Source organism: Carassius gibelio, chromosome A20 (assembly GCF_023724105.1).
Source record: "Carassius gibelio isolate Cgi1373 ecotype wild population from Czech Republic chromosome A20, carGib1.2-hapl.c, whole genome shotgun sequence".
Lineage (NCBI taxonomy): Eukaryota > Metazoa > Chordata > Actinopteri > Cypriniformes > Cyprinidae > Carassius > Carassius gibelio.
The window spans coordinates 12,684,592-12,700,170 of NC_068390.1; the positions used below are offsets into that span (position 1 = coordinate 12,684,592).

The following is a 15,579-nucleotide window of genomic DNA, read 5'->3' on the forward strand; positions in this document are numbered from 1 at the left end:
CTAATCTAATTTTTTCTTACAAAAATGGGGTGATTTTAAATGATTTAAACATCGACACCATCGTGTCATTTATTAATATGCGTGAGGGAGAGAGAGCAAGACAGCGCTCGTGTTGTTTGAAGCGCTCTCTCTCTCTCTGTCTCTCTATCTCTCTCTCGAGGGCGCACGCTCTCTCTCGCGCGCTCTCTCCGCGAATCACATTCGTCAAGGACCGAGGAGCAGCTGGCCCGTATAATTAATGAATAACGGATCAACTACGACTACCTACTTTGCACAACCTGCGATGTGACTATCGTGGATTCGTACATCGTGATATCGATGCTTAAATGACACATCATGCAGCCCTGTCCTGAATCATCCTATATTATTTTGTAAAAACAGAGTTAACTTCTGTTCAGCTGAAGAAATAGCATAAGTATTAAATTGGATGCATTTTCCCAAGGAAATGACACTCATTTAAGAGGGAGGTGTAATGACACAGCAAAATGTTTCTCTCCTATTTCAGAATATCTGATAGTGTGCATCACCACATCATATTTCATAGTCACTGTGAATTTCTGTGAATTTTGTTTCAGGCTAAAGCAATAATTAATTTTTATTTAAAAAAAAAAGTTTTATGAAGTCAGACTTGAATATGCGATTGTAGCTTCGCTTCGTTTGGCAAGTAACACACATTAATTAGACTACAACTAGCCTAGGTGTTGTGTGACTGATGTTCATCTGATCACATGGTGTTAAATATAACTGGACAGTCAGATGGAGACTGTAGAGTGCAAAAGAACAACCGCCTACTTCTTTAGCAGCCTTGGAAGTATTTTTCTCTTTAATATCCAATAGGGATTTTTAGAAGTCATTAAGCAGTCATAAGCCATGAATCAAACCAACCAGCTATGTGATAAATCGCAACATTACAAAGGAATTTTAAAAGTAAAAGTATTTGAAAAGACCCTACTCAATGGCTTTAATGACGGAAAGAACTACAACCCCATGAAGCATTGTTAATGGTTTAAAAAAAAAAAAAAGAAGTTACGTAACGTGTGGCAAGGTATTGTGTCCCATACTCAGGTTAAATGCAGAGCACAAATTCTATCAAAGTGCACACACACAGCAGTGAGTAGTGAACACGCACACACATCCGGAGCAGAAAAAGCAAAAATGGAAAAAGTAGCTGTGATAGAAGACAGATTGGTAAAGAAAAAGAAAAGTGCACTGTGTGTGTAGTGAATAGTCCAAGTGTTGTACTGCAGGAACAAGTAGCAAATTCCCCTGTAAAACAAACGAGCCGTCTAAAATGCCTAGATTTGTGCCGGCCCAAGAATAGCAGTCCAACGCCAGGCCGAGATCCCCGGGGAATTGGCAGGGGGAGAGCAGGGACCCTCGGATGAGAGAAAGGGGTTTGGTTTTCGGCTGCTGATGAGATGCTTAAGAGAGACGTGAATACTTCACTGATAGTTTGGGGTTTTCATTGGACACACAAAGTGAGTCATGAAAACGAAAGCTTCGAAAAATACAGAAAACAAACCACACAATATGGCAAAGGCTGCAGTGATTTAGAGGTGATTTCCTTTCATCACTTTTAAACACGCCAACAAGGCAGCGAGGGTTCACCGGGTTCCTTACCTCTCCGAAGGCGCCCCTGCCAATCACTTTCAGCATCTCGAAGTCATCTCTGTGAAGCCGCATCTCCTTCACGGTGGTTGTGAATGGCTTCACTGTAAATAAAGACAGAGAGAAGTAGTTATGATCATAAGTTATGATCTATACTTTGAAATGGCCAATACAGAAAGATGCTTGCACAGCCATCCTAACCAAGAATCCTTAACTTGATGCACCAATATTAAAATGCTAGTGGATACAAATAAAATGATAAGTATAATATATTATTCTAATTAAAAATTATGGCCAAAGTTGTTTTAAATGCTACAAGTGAATGCGGTACAGAATAATAATGTAAAGTATGAAAATGGATATTTATTTTGAGATTGTATAAAACGTAACTGTCATTAAATGAGTGTTTTCAAAGAATAACTTGATGAGAAATAATGGTATGCATTCATGTGAATGTATTTATAAAAAAATTTATTCATTTATTCATGTACATGTATTCCTATGTTTATGTAAATGTGTTTATGAAAATTAAAAAATCTAATCAAATAAAATAATACAAGTGGCCAGAAAACTGTTGAAAACTACTGACATAATAACATGATCGTCTCAAAAGTAGCAATATAAGAGTATGTATATATGTGCTACTGAAATTATGGATTTTGATGTAATTGTCACCACAATCTGAACACAATTCGGAGTGACTTCATCAAATGCAGCAGTGAAGAGATTAAAAGAAATTATGTTATCTAAACAGCGTGCATCAAATATCATGTTGTCAAACTGTCGTCCCTCCTGCTTTACGAGGCACCACTAGAGGTCTGGCGTGCACCCAAGACATGGATAAGCCAGCCTGGACGCCTCACCATATGAGGACATACGCTGAGTCTCATGCAGTTACAATAGACATTTTTCACTCATAAGTGCTCGAAACTCTAAAAACGCACAGCAGGCCTGCACCTCAGCTGATCAGACAAAACTGCACGCTTAGAGCTGCATGGAAACAACATCATCTGCTTTTAATGAGAAGATCCCTCAAAGTGGCCCAGCATCTATTGACAGCTTTATAGCCCAGCATGCATGAGGCCAGCGCACTGGTATGCCACTCCAAAGACAGCAACAACAAAAAGTCTGGTATTATCGCTCATTTAGGAAGCTACTAGTAGTAAAAGCAGCACTGACAACAGAAGTTCATAAACTGGTGGTGCACCACTGTGTTTCTTAACCCACTGACCAGCTCTTCCTGTCACCCACTCGAAGCCTCAGACAGGACAGGACGGCGTGGGCCATTCAGACAACGTGTGATGCAAGTTATGTCATTTTCAGCGTAAGGAACTATACTGTGCGTGCATGAGGTGTCTGTTGTTGATTATTAGTCTTAGAGGAGTTAGTTGCATCTCCATATGAATTTTCAACCATTGCCAACCATAAGATCCTCAGAATGCACCCACAAATCTGAAAAATAATTTATATTTTGTTACAGGAAAATAAAATAAATGAGAAAAATAAAAATGGAAAAATAAATTATAATATTAAAGAAATAATATTTTAAAAGAATGGCATGGAGGCATGCAGGGATGATGATTTTAATCATTGCAAATATTTATAGGCCCCAAAACCCCTAGACACATTACAATAAAAGCACTCCTTGGGGACAAAAACTGCCTTTCATATTCAAAATTGCATGCTTTGTTTTCATACATGTAATCTTATAATCCTCTCAGCCCCCAAATATAATGAGGCATTTCTCTAAGTCTCCAGGTCCATGTATTCTCAATTACAATAAACTCTCATCGCTCGCTGTACTAAATGGCAACATCAGAACTCCAGCTGCAGGACTGAAAACATGAAAACAAGCTCCTTGAAAAGTTACAGCGGCCAACAGAAACAAAGAGGCAAAAGTGAAACTACGAAGTCTGGAGAGTGTGAGACTACTTTTTTTTTTTTTTTATACTTTTATTCAGCAAGGACACCTTCAATTTATCTACAGTGACAGTAGAGACATTTCTACGGTTACAAAAGATTTCTAGAGAATTTCTATTTCAAATAAACGCTGTTCTTTTGAACTTTCTATTCAGCAACGGATCCTGAAAAAATGCATCATGTTCCAAATTTTTTTTTAAATGGCTAATTTTAAGAACTGTTTCATCAGCAGCAAATCATCAAATTAGAATGATTTCTGAAAGATGAAGTGACATTGAAGACTAAATGAGTATTTTGTGTTTTTGCCGGTCATGCTGTATCACTTCCTGCATCCAGAAGAGTTGTGCGGTTAGCAGGCATGCTCCATTAGACGAGAGACTGGAGGCCTGAGCACAAAGATTAGACTGTGATAGATGAAGCAGTGAACACTACAGACACTGTAACACCATCTCTGTAACTACTGCTCTCATTAATACCATAACACACATCATCTAACAATGTCTTCATGGAGGACACGCCTGACCTGACATATAAAAGCCCTAGCTTTAGGAGTTTAAAATAGACTGCATTATCCCATGTGTGTCAGAGCGGAGCATCTCCAATCAATATGACACAATTCAATATTTAACAATGATGACGGGTCACAGCAAAACTAAAGCCAAATAAAAAATACTCTGCACTAGTTTATGTCTAGTTACTTTTATTTTGTTGTTTACATTTTACAATAATGGTCCATTTTTTAGACTGCATTAGCTAACATGAACTAACAATAAAAATACTTCTAAAGAATTTAGTCATCTTTCTCTAATCTCAGCATTTACTAAAACATTACACTGTAATAAAAGTTAATAACATTAATCAAAGTTATATCTTGTAATATTGCATTAAAACGTTTGTAGTATCCTTGGTACACATTACTTTTACTTTAATAACAGCAATTTTAATAGGGCTGGGCGTTCTTGCACTTGAACGAACAAATACATACTAAACCATGACAAAATAACTATTTTGGCGAGTAACTTCGTAGCTTTAACAATGATTAATCTATTTTTAATTTATACAGTAGAGTACATATGCACTGGTCGACCGGCTTGGTTTATTTTATTTTTTGATTTTTGATTTTTAAAGTAGACATTTCACACTCTATAGATATATTTTTATATAGAAAGAGCCCCATTTCAATGACTGAGGCGCTCTGCATGGAGATCTTTCCCAACAACACATCACTGTAAGCATCCAAGCTTATAATTCCAAAACAGCCGGAGCAGATGACTAACAGGACAACGTTAATTTTACATTTCACAACTAAAAACTAGTGATTTTTTTGCAACTCAGGAGATGAGAAGACTATTGTTTAGAGTGAGCCACAGGGAGCAGGACACTTTCCTATAGCTCTGAATAACACAGCCCACACTGTTCTGCCATACTGACATTATCGACAACATATTTTTGTTGTCGAGTAGTCATTTGATCTTATATGACCTAATGCGAGATCCTGCATTAAAGCGGTTTTACCAGTGTGGCTCTGTAGCGCAAGACTGTAATTCAGCCTTCCTGGATGCAACTCAAGAGAAGACAGTGTTTGAGTTCAGAACTAACGCAGATGAACCTGAAGCTGCTGAGTGGCGTTTGAATGAATATGTTAATATATGCCAAGCATTTTTCCTCTCAATAAGAAAAAAAAACACCAAAAACTGACCATGGTGTGAAAGCATCACTTAAGAACACATTTGATTACAGCAATGAGGATGTTTCCAAGAACTCTGAAGTTCAGCACTCCAGTACAGTCAAGTTCAGTCAGGTCACGTTTATTTATATAACAGTACTAGATGCAATAGATAGCCTTAAATCAAGCAGCTTTACAGTTTTAAACATGAAAAACCAGAATCACTTTCAGTTAGAATTATACATTGATTTTCTGTTATAAAGCAGCTCTCCTGCTAGCTAAATAATACAATCTTTTTCTTAGTGGGGAAAAAAATATTTCATTAAAGTTTTAGTTCGGTTTGATCTAGCTCAGGACTGTTTTGATTATCATAATCCTAAAGGGTATTTTAAGAGAGATTACATTGTGAATAATAACATAGTTTATCCAAAAAAGAAAAAAACTGCTTACCTTTATTTTAATGACTTACAAAAAGAGATGTTAGGCAGAATGATGTGTCATTCAGTTACTTTTTCATATAGCTAATTAAATGAGGAATAAGAGAATTTCTCTGTCATATAATTTTGTGTGCTATATATATTTATTTGTATAAATTATTGTATAATTGCAATTGACTTTCAAAAGCTGAAATAATTTATTTGTTAGAATATGTAGAAATATTTCAACTAATTGCAAAAGCTGAATAATCAGTCGACGTCTAAATGATAAATTAAATAATAGATGATTAGTCAAATAATCTTTCTATTAATTGTCAGATTAATCATTATCAAAATAATCACTTGTTGCGGCCCGAGTCACAACACAGAACTAAAGAGGCCACACTATGATCAGGGGATGAAAAAATGTTTATTAGTAAGCCATTGGTTAGTGCAGTCATAAAAAAAAAAGCTATTATGTAACTCTGAAAGTGTGTATCATCAGAATAAGAGAGAGGGAGAACGGAAGAATCAAGAACCTGTCGACAAATAAATTGTGTTCTTAAGATATAATGAAAGAGATATTTGTACATCTGTTAACAAACTGCCATCTGTGGATGATCTGGAGAGGATTTTATTCTATTTTATATAACCTGATTCTACATTGCTTGTCATACTTCTTAAAGTAGACTAAACCAATTACCAATAATGGTATAAAATGAGCTATAATTTAACTGAATTTTAGACAGACAGACGGACAGACAGAGGGATAGATAGAAGTGTGATTTATTTTTTTTGTAGTTAAAATAACAGTAATCTTCTCACAGCAGTTTTCAGAATGTTGTCAAATTAATATTTAAAGTGTAATAAAAGTAAACTATGTCTTTGTTTCATTCACCTTGTTTTCTACATCCACACACTCTTCATTAAGCAAGACACTTGCAAACGACAGACTTTGAGACCATGATCGGCTCTGGAGCTCAAAGTGCTGCTCTAGATGCTGATTCTTCCTAGTAACACATCTTTTATTTTATTAATTGGCCTGGTGTGCATCTTAACAAGTGTGCCATAGATTAGCATATCTAAAACAAGGTTAAAACTTACTTTTAATGCAAAGTATGACTAATATATGTTGGTGTGTGAATTATAATACAATAATCCAGCATCTCATTAAATGTTAGATCAAGTATTTCTGAGGAAGTGGATAACATTTACTGGCAATTTAAAGTAGTGCACCAATCTGAGAGCACACATAAAACATGCCGGAAAACCTAAACTTGTGCTTCACTGTCCTGCTGGGCATCCAGTGGCTGATGAAGATCTTTATCCAGTGATTAACCAGCGTGTTCACTCAGAGACCGCAGACAGGAGCCGGGGAGCAGAAAATGGAGGATGCTATCTCTAAGAGGCACAAATACCCCAGACAGTGTCTTGTGAGATTCCGAACACTTCTGAGCTACAGATCCATTGAGCCATAGATGATCACTGCTAACTCAGCTTTCATAATATATATATAAAAGTTTGGAAACATTACTATGTTTAATGTTTTTGAAAGAAGTTTCTTCTGCTCATCAAGCCTGCATTTATTTGATCAAAAATACAGAAAAAAATTTAATATATTATAACAATTTAAAATAATTGTTTTTACATTTATTATACTTTAAATTATCATTTATTTCTGTGATGCAAAGCTGAATTTTTAGGATCATTATCACATGATCCTTTAGAAATCATTCTAATATGATGATTCATTATCAAAGTTGGAAACAGTTCTGCTGCTTAATATTTTTTCAGAATGTGATACTTTTTTAGGATACTTTGATGAATAAAAAAAAAAAAAAAAAAAAAAAAAAAGCCATGTTTTTAAAATATAAATATTTTGTAATAACAATATACACGACTGGTCAGTAATTTTTTTCTTTCTTCTTTTTAAATAAAAATCAATACTTTTATTCAGCAAGGATGTGTTAAATTGATAAAAAGTGGAAGTAAAGAAAATATATTATTAGAATATATATTATTAGATTTTTTTTTTTAATAAATGCAGTTCGTTTTAACCTTTTATTCATCAAATATATTAAACAGCAGAACTGTTTCAAACACTCATAATAAATCAGAATATTAGAATGATTTCTAAATGATCATGTGATCGACTGGATGTTACATGTGACACTGAAGGCTGGAGTAATGATGCTGAAAATTCAGCTTTGCATCACAGGAATAAATTATTTTTTTTAAGTACATTCAAATAGAAAACTATTATTTGAATTTGTAATAATATTTCACAATATTACTGTTTTTTCTGTATTTTTGATCAAATAAATGCAGGCTTGATGAGCAGAAGAAACTTCTTTCTAAAAACAATGTGTGAGTTTTGTGACAAGGCCCTAAACGCTACGATTTAAAATATGGAGTCAATACGATTTTACAATATTTTTCAAATAAGTCTCTTATGCTCACCAAGTCACTGTATTTTTATTCTGTAGATTAGAAAAAGCCATGAAAACAGTAATACGACTTAAATCCTTCAGAAATCATTCTAATATCCTGATTTAATTCTCAAGAAACATTTCTTATTATCGATGTTGAAAAAAAATTTTTTTTCCAGGATTCTTTAAAAAAAATTTGCAACATTATGCATACTTTTTTTGAAAGTAGCTTGATGATACTTCCAATAAAAACGACTGTATAAATCCATGAGCTTGATCAAAAACACCTCTAACTTTTAACTAAGTGTGCAAACCGTGAACATTAAGAACCACATGAAGACCAACATATAATCTTTGACAATTCTTGAAGGATTGACTGTGGTGTGGTCAATATCATGAAGAGTGCCTTATTGATGGGCTCAATCAGTGAGTAAGCCTGACTGCCACTAAATGGCCTATTAAACATTGATGAGGAAATCATTCAGAGGCAGCCGTGGAGGGACTGATGACTGCTGGACAGTCTGGCTGTTTGCAGGAGGTAAAAGCATCAGGGCCTCGCCCCGGGTTAATCCATTATCCTGCACCAGCTGCCATACAACCCCAGCCCCCACCAAAACAGCCATTTACTGGCAGCTTCTTGCTGAAACACTCACCCCCGTGCAGACCGGTGCTGGACCATCACACCAGCTCACCTAGTTTTGAGGTGGGCTGGAGTGATGCTTCTCATCTAGATTATATGGAGACAAGTTAGATGGCAGAGAGGTTAACATGGGTTTACAACCAAAATCTTCAAGACTGCCTTCAGGAAAAAACAAAACAAAAAAAAACCTAACTCTAGGCGTGTTTTTCAGGTTCAGATTTTCTCTGACACAAGTCAAATGAAGGTTACAGACATACCCTGTAGAAGCCTTTCACTAAGACAGCCTGCTGTCTATTAAACTCTATTAGCCCATAGTACTGTAGTTTGAGATAAAACAAGGAAAAGGGTTTATAAAACACTTAAAATCATTTACTAAAAAAAGAAAAATCAGGAGACAAACAGCTAAACCAGCTAAATTAAACAAGTATTAATAACTTATGGTTTATACACTTTTTTTTTTTGTATCTCTCATATGCATCCATTAGTAAAGCCTAGCAAAATCTTACTCTTGTGGTAACAGGCTGATGCTTTTTGTATGCTTAGGATAATCTGTTCAAAATCACTTAATTTTACACATAGCATCTGCAATCTCTAAAAACTGCTCAGCTCAAAAAAAAAAAAAAAAAAAAAAAAACAACTTCCACTTTTCATGACCCAATCCACAAATTCTCCTTCTGTGGGTTAAAGTAAGATAATAGGACACTGAGAAAGCTCAATATAACCACAATTACCATCATCCTTCCTCCGAGGATGCACGTACAGTACATAGAGTCATAAACCAAAAAACGTAACTTTAACCAGATGTATTTATGTCACTTTAGGGTGTATTAAAACATACATTAAAGACAAAGATTTATGCAGTGCAGATGTGTGAATCATAGCAATAAAACTAAGCCTTTTGATCCTGAAGTTAATAGGGTCTTGCAAGCACATTTTACATTGTATTCTTTATATCTGAATATATATCTTTATCTAATTTTCTGCACAAAGAAGATACAGTTATTTTAAATTTAACTTTTTTTTTATGGCAAAATACGAAGCATCACAAATGAATAATAAATTCTATAAAATAATAATTTTCTAGTTTTCTTCAATAGTCCTAATCAGTTGATTACGCAATAATTACAACAGGCCTAAAAGGTACAGATTTATCACACCTACCAAAATCAGGATAACCCAAGACAGCTCTTGATTCAATCAGTGTGAATTGAGGGCAAAAACTACACACAAACATTACTATCCAACAGCAGAAAACCACAATAGCTGCTCCTGCAAAGATCGCTTGATGCAAAGTTATTTATTTTAGCACTACTAAAAGTGAAAAGTTAAAACAACATTGACATCAAGACTACAACATTTATGCCATAACTGATCCAGCAATAGCCGCTGAAATCCTAATATGGACATTTAACCAGAATTCAGCTGGTGTTACACAATAATGAAGATGTACAAGACAAAAATAAAGCCAAGGGGGACAAATGTGGCCTCCCACCACAATTGGACTGACGGTAACAGTCACCAACATTGGCATGAATGGGTCAGTGAGACGTCTCAGGGACGGAGCCTCGGTGTCATTCTTTACTTGCGTCTTCAGCTGTTGAGGCACACATTTACGCAAGACCAGGTGTGTCGCTTGAAAGTCTTGCCTAGACAAAATGGTGCATGCGTGCAAATTTTCAATGGATAGATCAATCAAATATGCTCTTTAATCTTAGCAAACCTCAACCATAAAAACTGATCCTGGTTTATGCCGAAAAAAGATAAAGGGAGGTGAAACCCGAGCGTGAGGGAACGCTGACTGTATTTAATTATTTTGAGGTCAAGTTTTCAGTGGAGTGGCTTTTATTCTCCTGAAGCGCAAAGCGGGCTTAGAAACAAGCCGAGAGGGACAGTGCATCTGCAACATGTCAAAAAGAGAAGGAATAAAAGACGAACAGTCATTATTGCGAAATCTGGAGAGGGAGTGCTAGAACGTGCTTTTGGGTTATGACAAAAACGGCAGATCGTCTCTCTGGGCGAGTCAAAAGAAGCTCAGAGGAGGCGGCGAAAACATTTATTGGAGTTGTTCGGGCATGACACATCTAAATCTGGAAAAGAGAAGGCTGTGCCTGCCGTTCACCTTCCCCCCAATCAGATCGTGAAAAGAAAAAGCTGGTTGATTTTCCAGAACAGTTTGTGCCACAGTTCACAACAATGTAGATTTGCAATGAGTGCACTTGTACGTCACAACGTGATGTAGAGGCCTCGTGCCTATAGGCCCGGCTTTACAGGAGAGCCGAACGGCTAATCTGTGTAATGCTCGCAGCCGTCGGCCTGAAAACAGAGGAGGGGAAGTAAGGGGGAGGGGAGATCGCCCACACATGCCTTGTGCTGAGGGAGGATATTAGCAGGAATGACTGGAATTCTCTTCAGTCCAGCCACCGCTTCGGGTCAGGTGACTTCAATCCTGAGGGACAGCGACTCAACCCTTTAAAATGTTCATCTTGCAAAACGTGTGGTGGATTACGATGCGTTCAAACCCCTGGCACTGCGGTTTGCCTATCTGTAAAGTTCAGGAGTGAACGAGGTCTGTTTTGAAAGGCATTCCTGACACAAGCCCTGTCCTGACTCTGAGTATGTCAGAGTGGTATACAACGATTCAGGGTGGCCTGTGCTGTGAAAAGAGAGATGCCTTACATAGACCATTTGGTCAGTTCACAGGCGGCAAAAGGACTAGTTTTGGGCAGAGGACATACCAGACATTTCCAATGTAATGGGAGTTGCAGCTTGCTCATTTCCTCCCGTTAAGAGTGAAGCATAAGGGCCGTTTCATAGTCAACGTGAGAAACGCGAGCAAGCAACGCGAGCGACGCGCTCCCTTTCATAGTCTAAACAGTGAACGCAAGCGTCACAGGTGATGCTTGTATGCAATACGCCGCTCATGCAACAGGGGGTAGTAGAGTCGGGTGATATTAGTAGAGTCGGGTCGCGTGATATTCAGATCACAATGGCAACTGAAGAGGAGTGTATTCTGTTGCTGATGAACTATCGTATAAATGTGGATGAATACGTATAAGTTCGCATAATTTTTCCTCTTCGCCCGCCATTGTATTCAAACCTTCTTCTTCTGTAAACACAATATACTTGGAATTAATGTACAATACTTGCAATGTCGCCGCCACCGACAACGCATAGTATTGCGTGAATCGGCGCGTCGTGTATCAAAAACTTGGACGACACATTTGGCTACACACCGACGCATAATGGCGGCCGAAGCGTAACGATGCGTAGCCTCGGGGACGCGTGTGCGTACAGATGCGTTGACTATGAAACGGCCCTAACCCAGGGCTGGACATATTGGTCTGTTCAGCCTAGGTTGTGTCTTGAAATTGATTTAGATGTTTTTGTGTCACAGACGGAGTATAAAAGTGGACCATGAATCTGCCTTTCCCATTACATTGCTGTTCGAGTGTGTTTTTGTCTTTTTAAGTAAAAACCAGACAGGTGATTTCCAAAATACACATCTGATCAAAAGTTCGGGGTCAGAGAGATTTTTTAGAAAAATTACTTTTACTTTTTTACTATTCAGCAAGGACGCATTCATTTGACCAAAGTTGACAGTAAAGCCATTCATAATGTTACAAAGCATTTCTATTTCATAAAGGCTTTTTAAAATGCCTCTTATTTACTTTCTAATCAAAGAATCCAGAAAAAAAATATGCATCCCAGTTTCTACAAAAATATTAAGCGGCACAATGGTAAAGCATTGTATGAAAGACACTGGTTGATAAAAAATGTATATATATAAAAAAGTTTAAATGTGGACTTCATATCAACACCTAGCAGGGAACATCTTTGAGCATTAACAATAAATCTCAAACCATGAATAGTTTACTAGTTTGCCTAATTAGCATATAATTGCTGATCTTGCTGTGAAGAGTAGTGGTTTAATGCACAACATTATGAGGGTCTAAATTAGGCAACACTATAGAAAGTATTAAAAACAAAAACAAAAAAACTTTACAGTTCAGCTCCACTTGAGGATATTCTCATTAACGAGGATGATAATGATATTCAACATATCATAAAAGCAAAGTAAAATGCTTGGCAAGGCCTTTAAAACTGTGTGCGTGTCAGAACGGCAAACGGGAATGTCTTGAAAATGAGGCAGAGAAAAAAATCTCAGCAGGTGCAAGACTTAAAGAGTTGCAAAGCTGCAAAGAGGGCCTGTAAACAGACCACACGGCCAAAACCCAAGCTTACACAGCCCGATCCGAGCCTATATGGCAGGGCCCACAGCTTTCCACCTTCTCTCTGGCAAGCAGATTCAAACAGTCTCTCTAGTCGCTGCAGTTTCTTATTAGGTTATTTGCTGCTTCTTGTGAAAGTAGGCTAGTCAAAAACCAGTGGGAATAATAGGCAGCAGCTGCTGTAAATAAGGACAAGTGTACACAGCAACAAACAAGACGATTCCTCCATCAAGAGGGCATGGTTTGCCCTGGTGTCAGTCATGTTGAAGACACTTTGAAGACCCCTCTTTTTAAAAAGCAGGCTCATAAGGGGAGTGTAACTTGTTTAAAGTCCCTGCTGGGTCTTGGACAGAGTATGCTTGACTTCAAATGTCTATGTTTGAGGTGAGAGGAACAGCGCTCATCCCAAGAGTGGATGCCAGCTGGGAATCCAGGTACTGTTTACCAGCCCAAATCCTTATTTTAAAGGGTTGAAATACAATAGAAAGGCAGAACCTGCTTTGCAGCTTCATTAGGACAGCGGGGTGAACATGACGGCACAGGGCTGTTTGTGTACAAACACTGGGAGTAGGCCGAGATTCTGGGCGTTTCCTGTAGCTCAACTGATACAGCGTGACTGGCATTGCCAAGGCCACAGGTTCGATTCCCAGAGAGCACATGTACTGATTAATTGTCAGTAATTACTTTCATCCTATGGTCACCAATAAATAGTTGATTTATTTTGTATGCAAAATAAAAAGCTAATACCTGATATCAACACAAATACATTAACTAAGAATTATTTGATATTGATGGATATGCCAGATGTTTTCTTCAGCACTATATTACACAACAGCACTGATAAAAAAATACTGGACAATAACTGTCAGAGTGTAAAATTCAATACTTTTTGTCTAAATAAATGAACAAAATTAAATATTAACAACTAAAACCTGTATAAAATAAGTATAGTGGGTATTAACAATATTAATTTGGAAGCAAGGCTTTATCACAATACAAGCGAGAGAAGCCTCATGTTACGATTGTTACGTATTTGTTACGATTGCAGATTACAACATCCAGGATCAACACTGTTCATGTACTGCAGGGTAAGATTAAATTAATTTACATTTAAATAGTTTAATATGGATAGGCACGGAAATGTTGAACTTTGTTTCATGTGTTTTTGACCTACATGATCAGTTAGAAGAAGTTAGAATGAAGGTTTCCATATTCACTGGGATTGGGGTTGAATGCTTAGGGACATAATAGATAAAATAATAGTTAAAAGCACAAAACTTATAAATTAAACTTTAAAATCATGCCATTCCAAATGTGGCTCAAATAAACACAATGTTTAATGTTCCTCAATTATATATGCTCTTCGTTTGTATACCATAATACCATAGACAGTAAAAGAAATGGGCACAGCGACTCCATTGGGACTCAATTGAGACAAGTGAAGCCCGTTTTTAGCGTTTTTTAAGCACTTCCGTTTCTGACGCGCAGACTCAAACTAAGCTTGATGACGTCAGCCACCTGTCTGACAGATGTAAATCTTCTAGTAGTTGTGCGTGCAAACTGCCATCGTTAATCTTGCAGAGACGGCGAGCTTGAGCGGGGAGTTCTTTGGCGTGACTGAGCAGGAGTAAATATTCTGATAAATTATTTTGTATAGTATTTTAAAATGTAACGCCAGTACGCCATATTAAGTTAATTGCCTGCGAGCTTCTCCTCATGTCCTTACGGTAATGCGACAGAGAGTCGAGTGGTTATGACGCAATCATTAGCCTATTTTTACAAAAACTGTTTGTACGGGGCCATAATGTAACATAGAAGGTAATGGAGCCCTTTATACATTGTCGTGTATCTTTAGAAATAAATAATGGACAAACAGAGTCTTTAAACGCCTCAGATGTAAAGTTATTCGCTGTCAAAGTGACGCCAAAATGAATGGGAGTCAATGGGAATGCTAACGCAAGTGAAGTTCTGCTACAAGATGGCAGCCCCCACCCGACTTCAACTTCCGGTCGACTTCCTTGCCGCCTGGTAAATACTAGCCAATGTGTTATTGTGTTTAATCCTCCAATTTAAATAATCTTCAGTCTACTGTCAAGTAGGAACTCAGGCATAAACACCTGCATAAAACAAGGGGTGTGCACCAATAGTCAAAATTCTAACTGTAATTATTATTTGAAAAATAAAAACACTATATGCTACTACTGTCGTAAAAGCAGGGAATCAGTGATGAAGGATCGAAGGATCCTCAAATGCAAACTGTGTGTGATGCATCAAGAGCGCAATCGTACATTTGTGTTGTGTTTTTATTTTCTTGTTTTAATTTATTTATAATCCATTTCTTCATATAATTATTCATAATCATTAGTTATTTAAATGATTTACTTAATTTATCATTTTACCATTTATATCATTTATTATTTAGTTTTAACATTTTAGATCTTATTTTTCTTTCATTATTGTTCAATCTCATGATTGTGGGGTTTCATGAACTGGTTTGTCAATATAAATAAGAGATAAGATAGTGAATCAGTTGATATAACATTGTTCAGTTTGTGTAAAATCTCCGATTTTAATTTTTTTTTTTAATCAGCTGTTAATTCCCTCAGGTGCGTGATTTTACATAGAGCAGCTGTTACTACACAGAGCCATTGTTAACTGAGAAGATGCGCAA

General features: G+C 36.9%; 1 protein-coding gene across 2 annotated transcripts in view; it reads right to left on the bottom strand.

Annotated features, from left to right (window-relative positions):
* LOC127938655 (serine/threonine-protein kinase MRCK beta) overlaps window positions 1-15,579 on the bottom strand; it is a 61,568-nt gene that overhangs the window by 38,458 nt on the left and 7,531 nt on the right. For both annotated transcript variants that reach the window (XM_052535427.1, XM_052535429.1), the window contains exon 2: window positions 1,621-1,712. In XM_052535427.1, coding sequence (XP_052391387.1) covers window positions 1,621-1,712 — 92 coding nt within the window. The remainder of the gene's footprint in view (window positions 1-1,620; window positions 1,713-15,579) is intronic.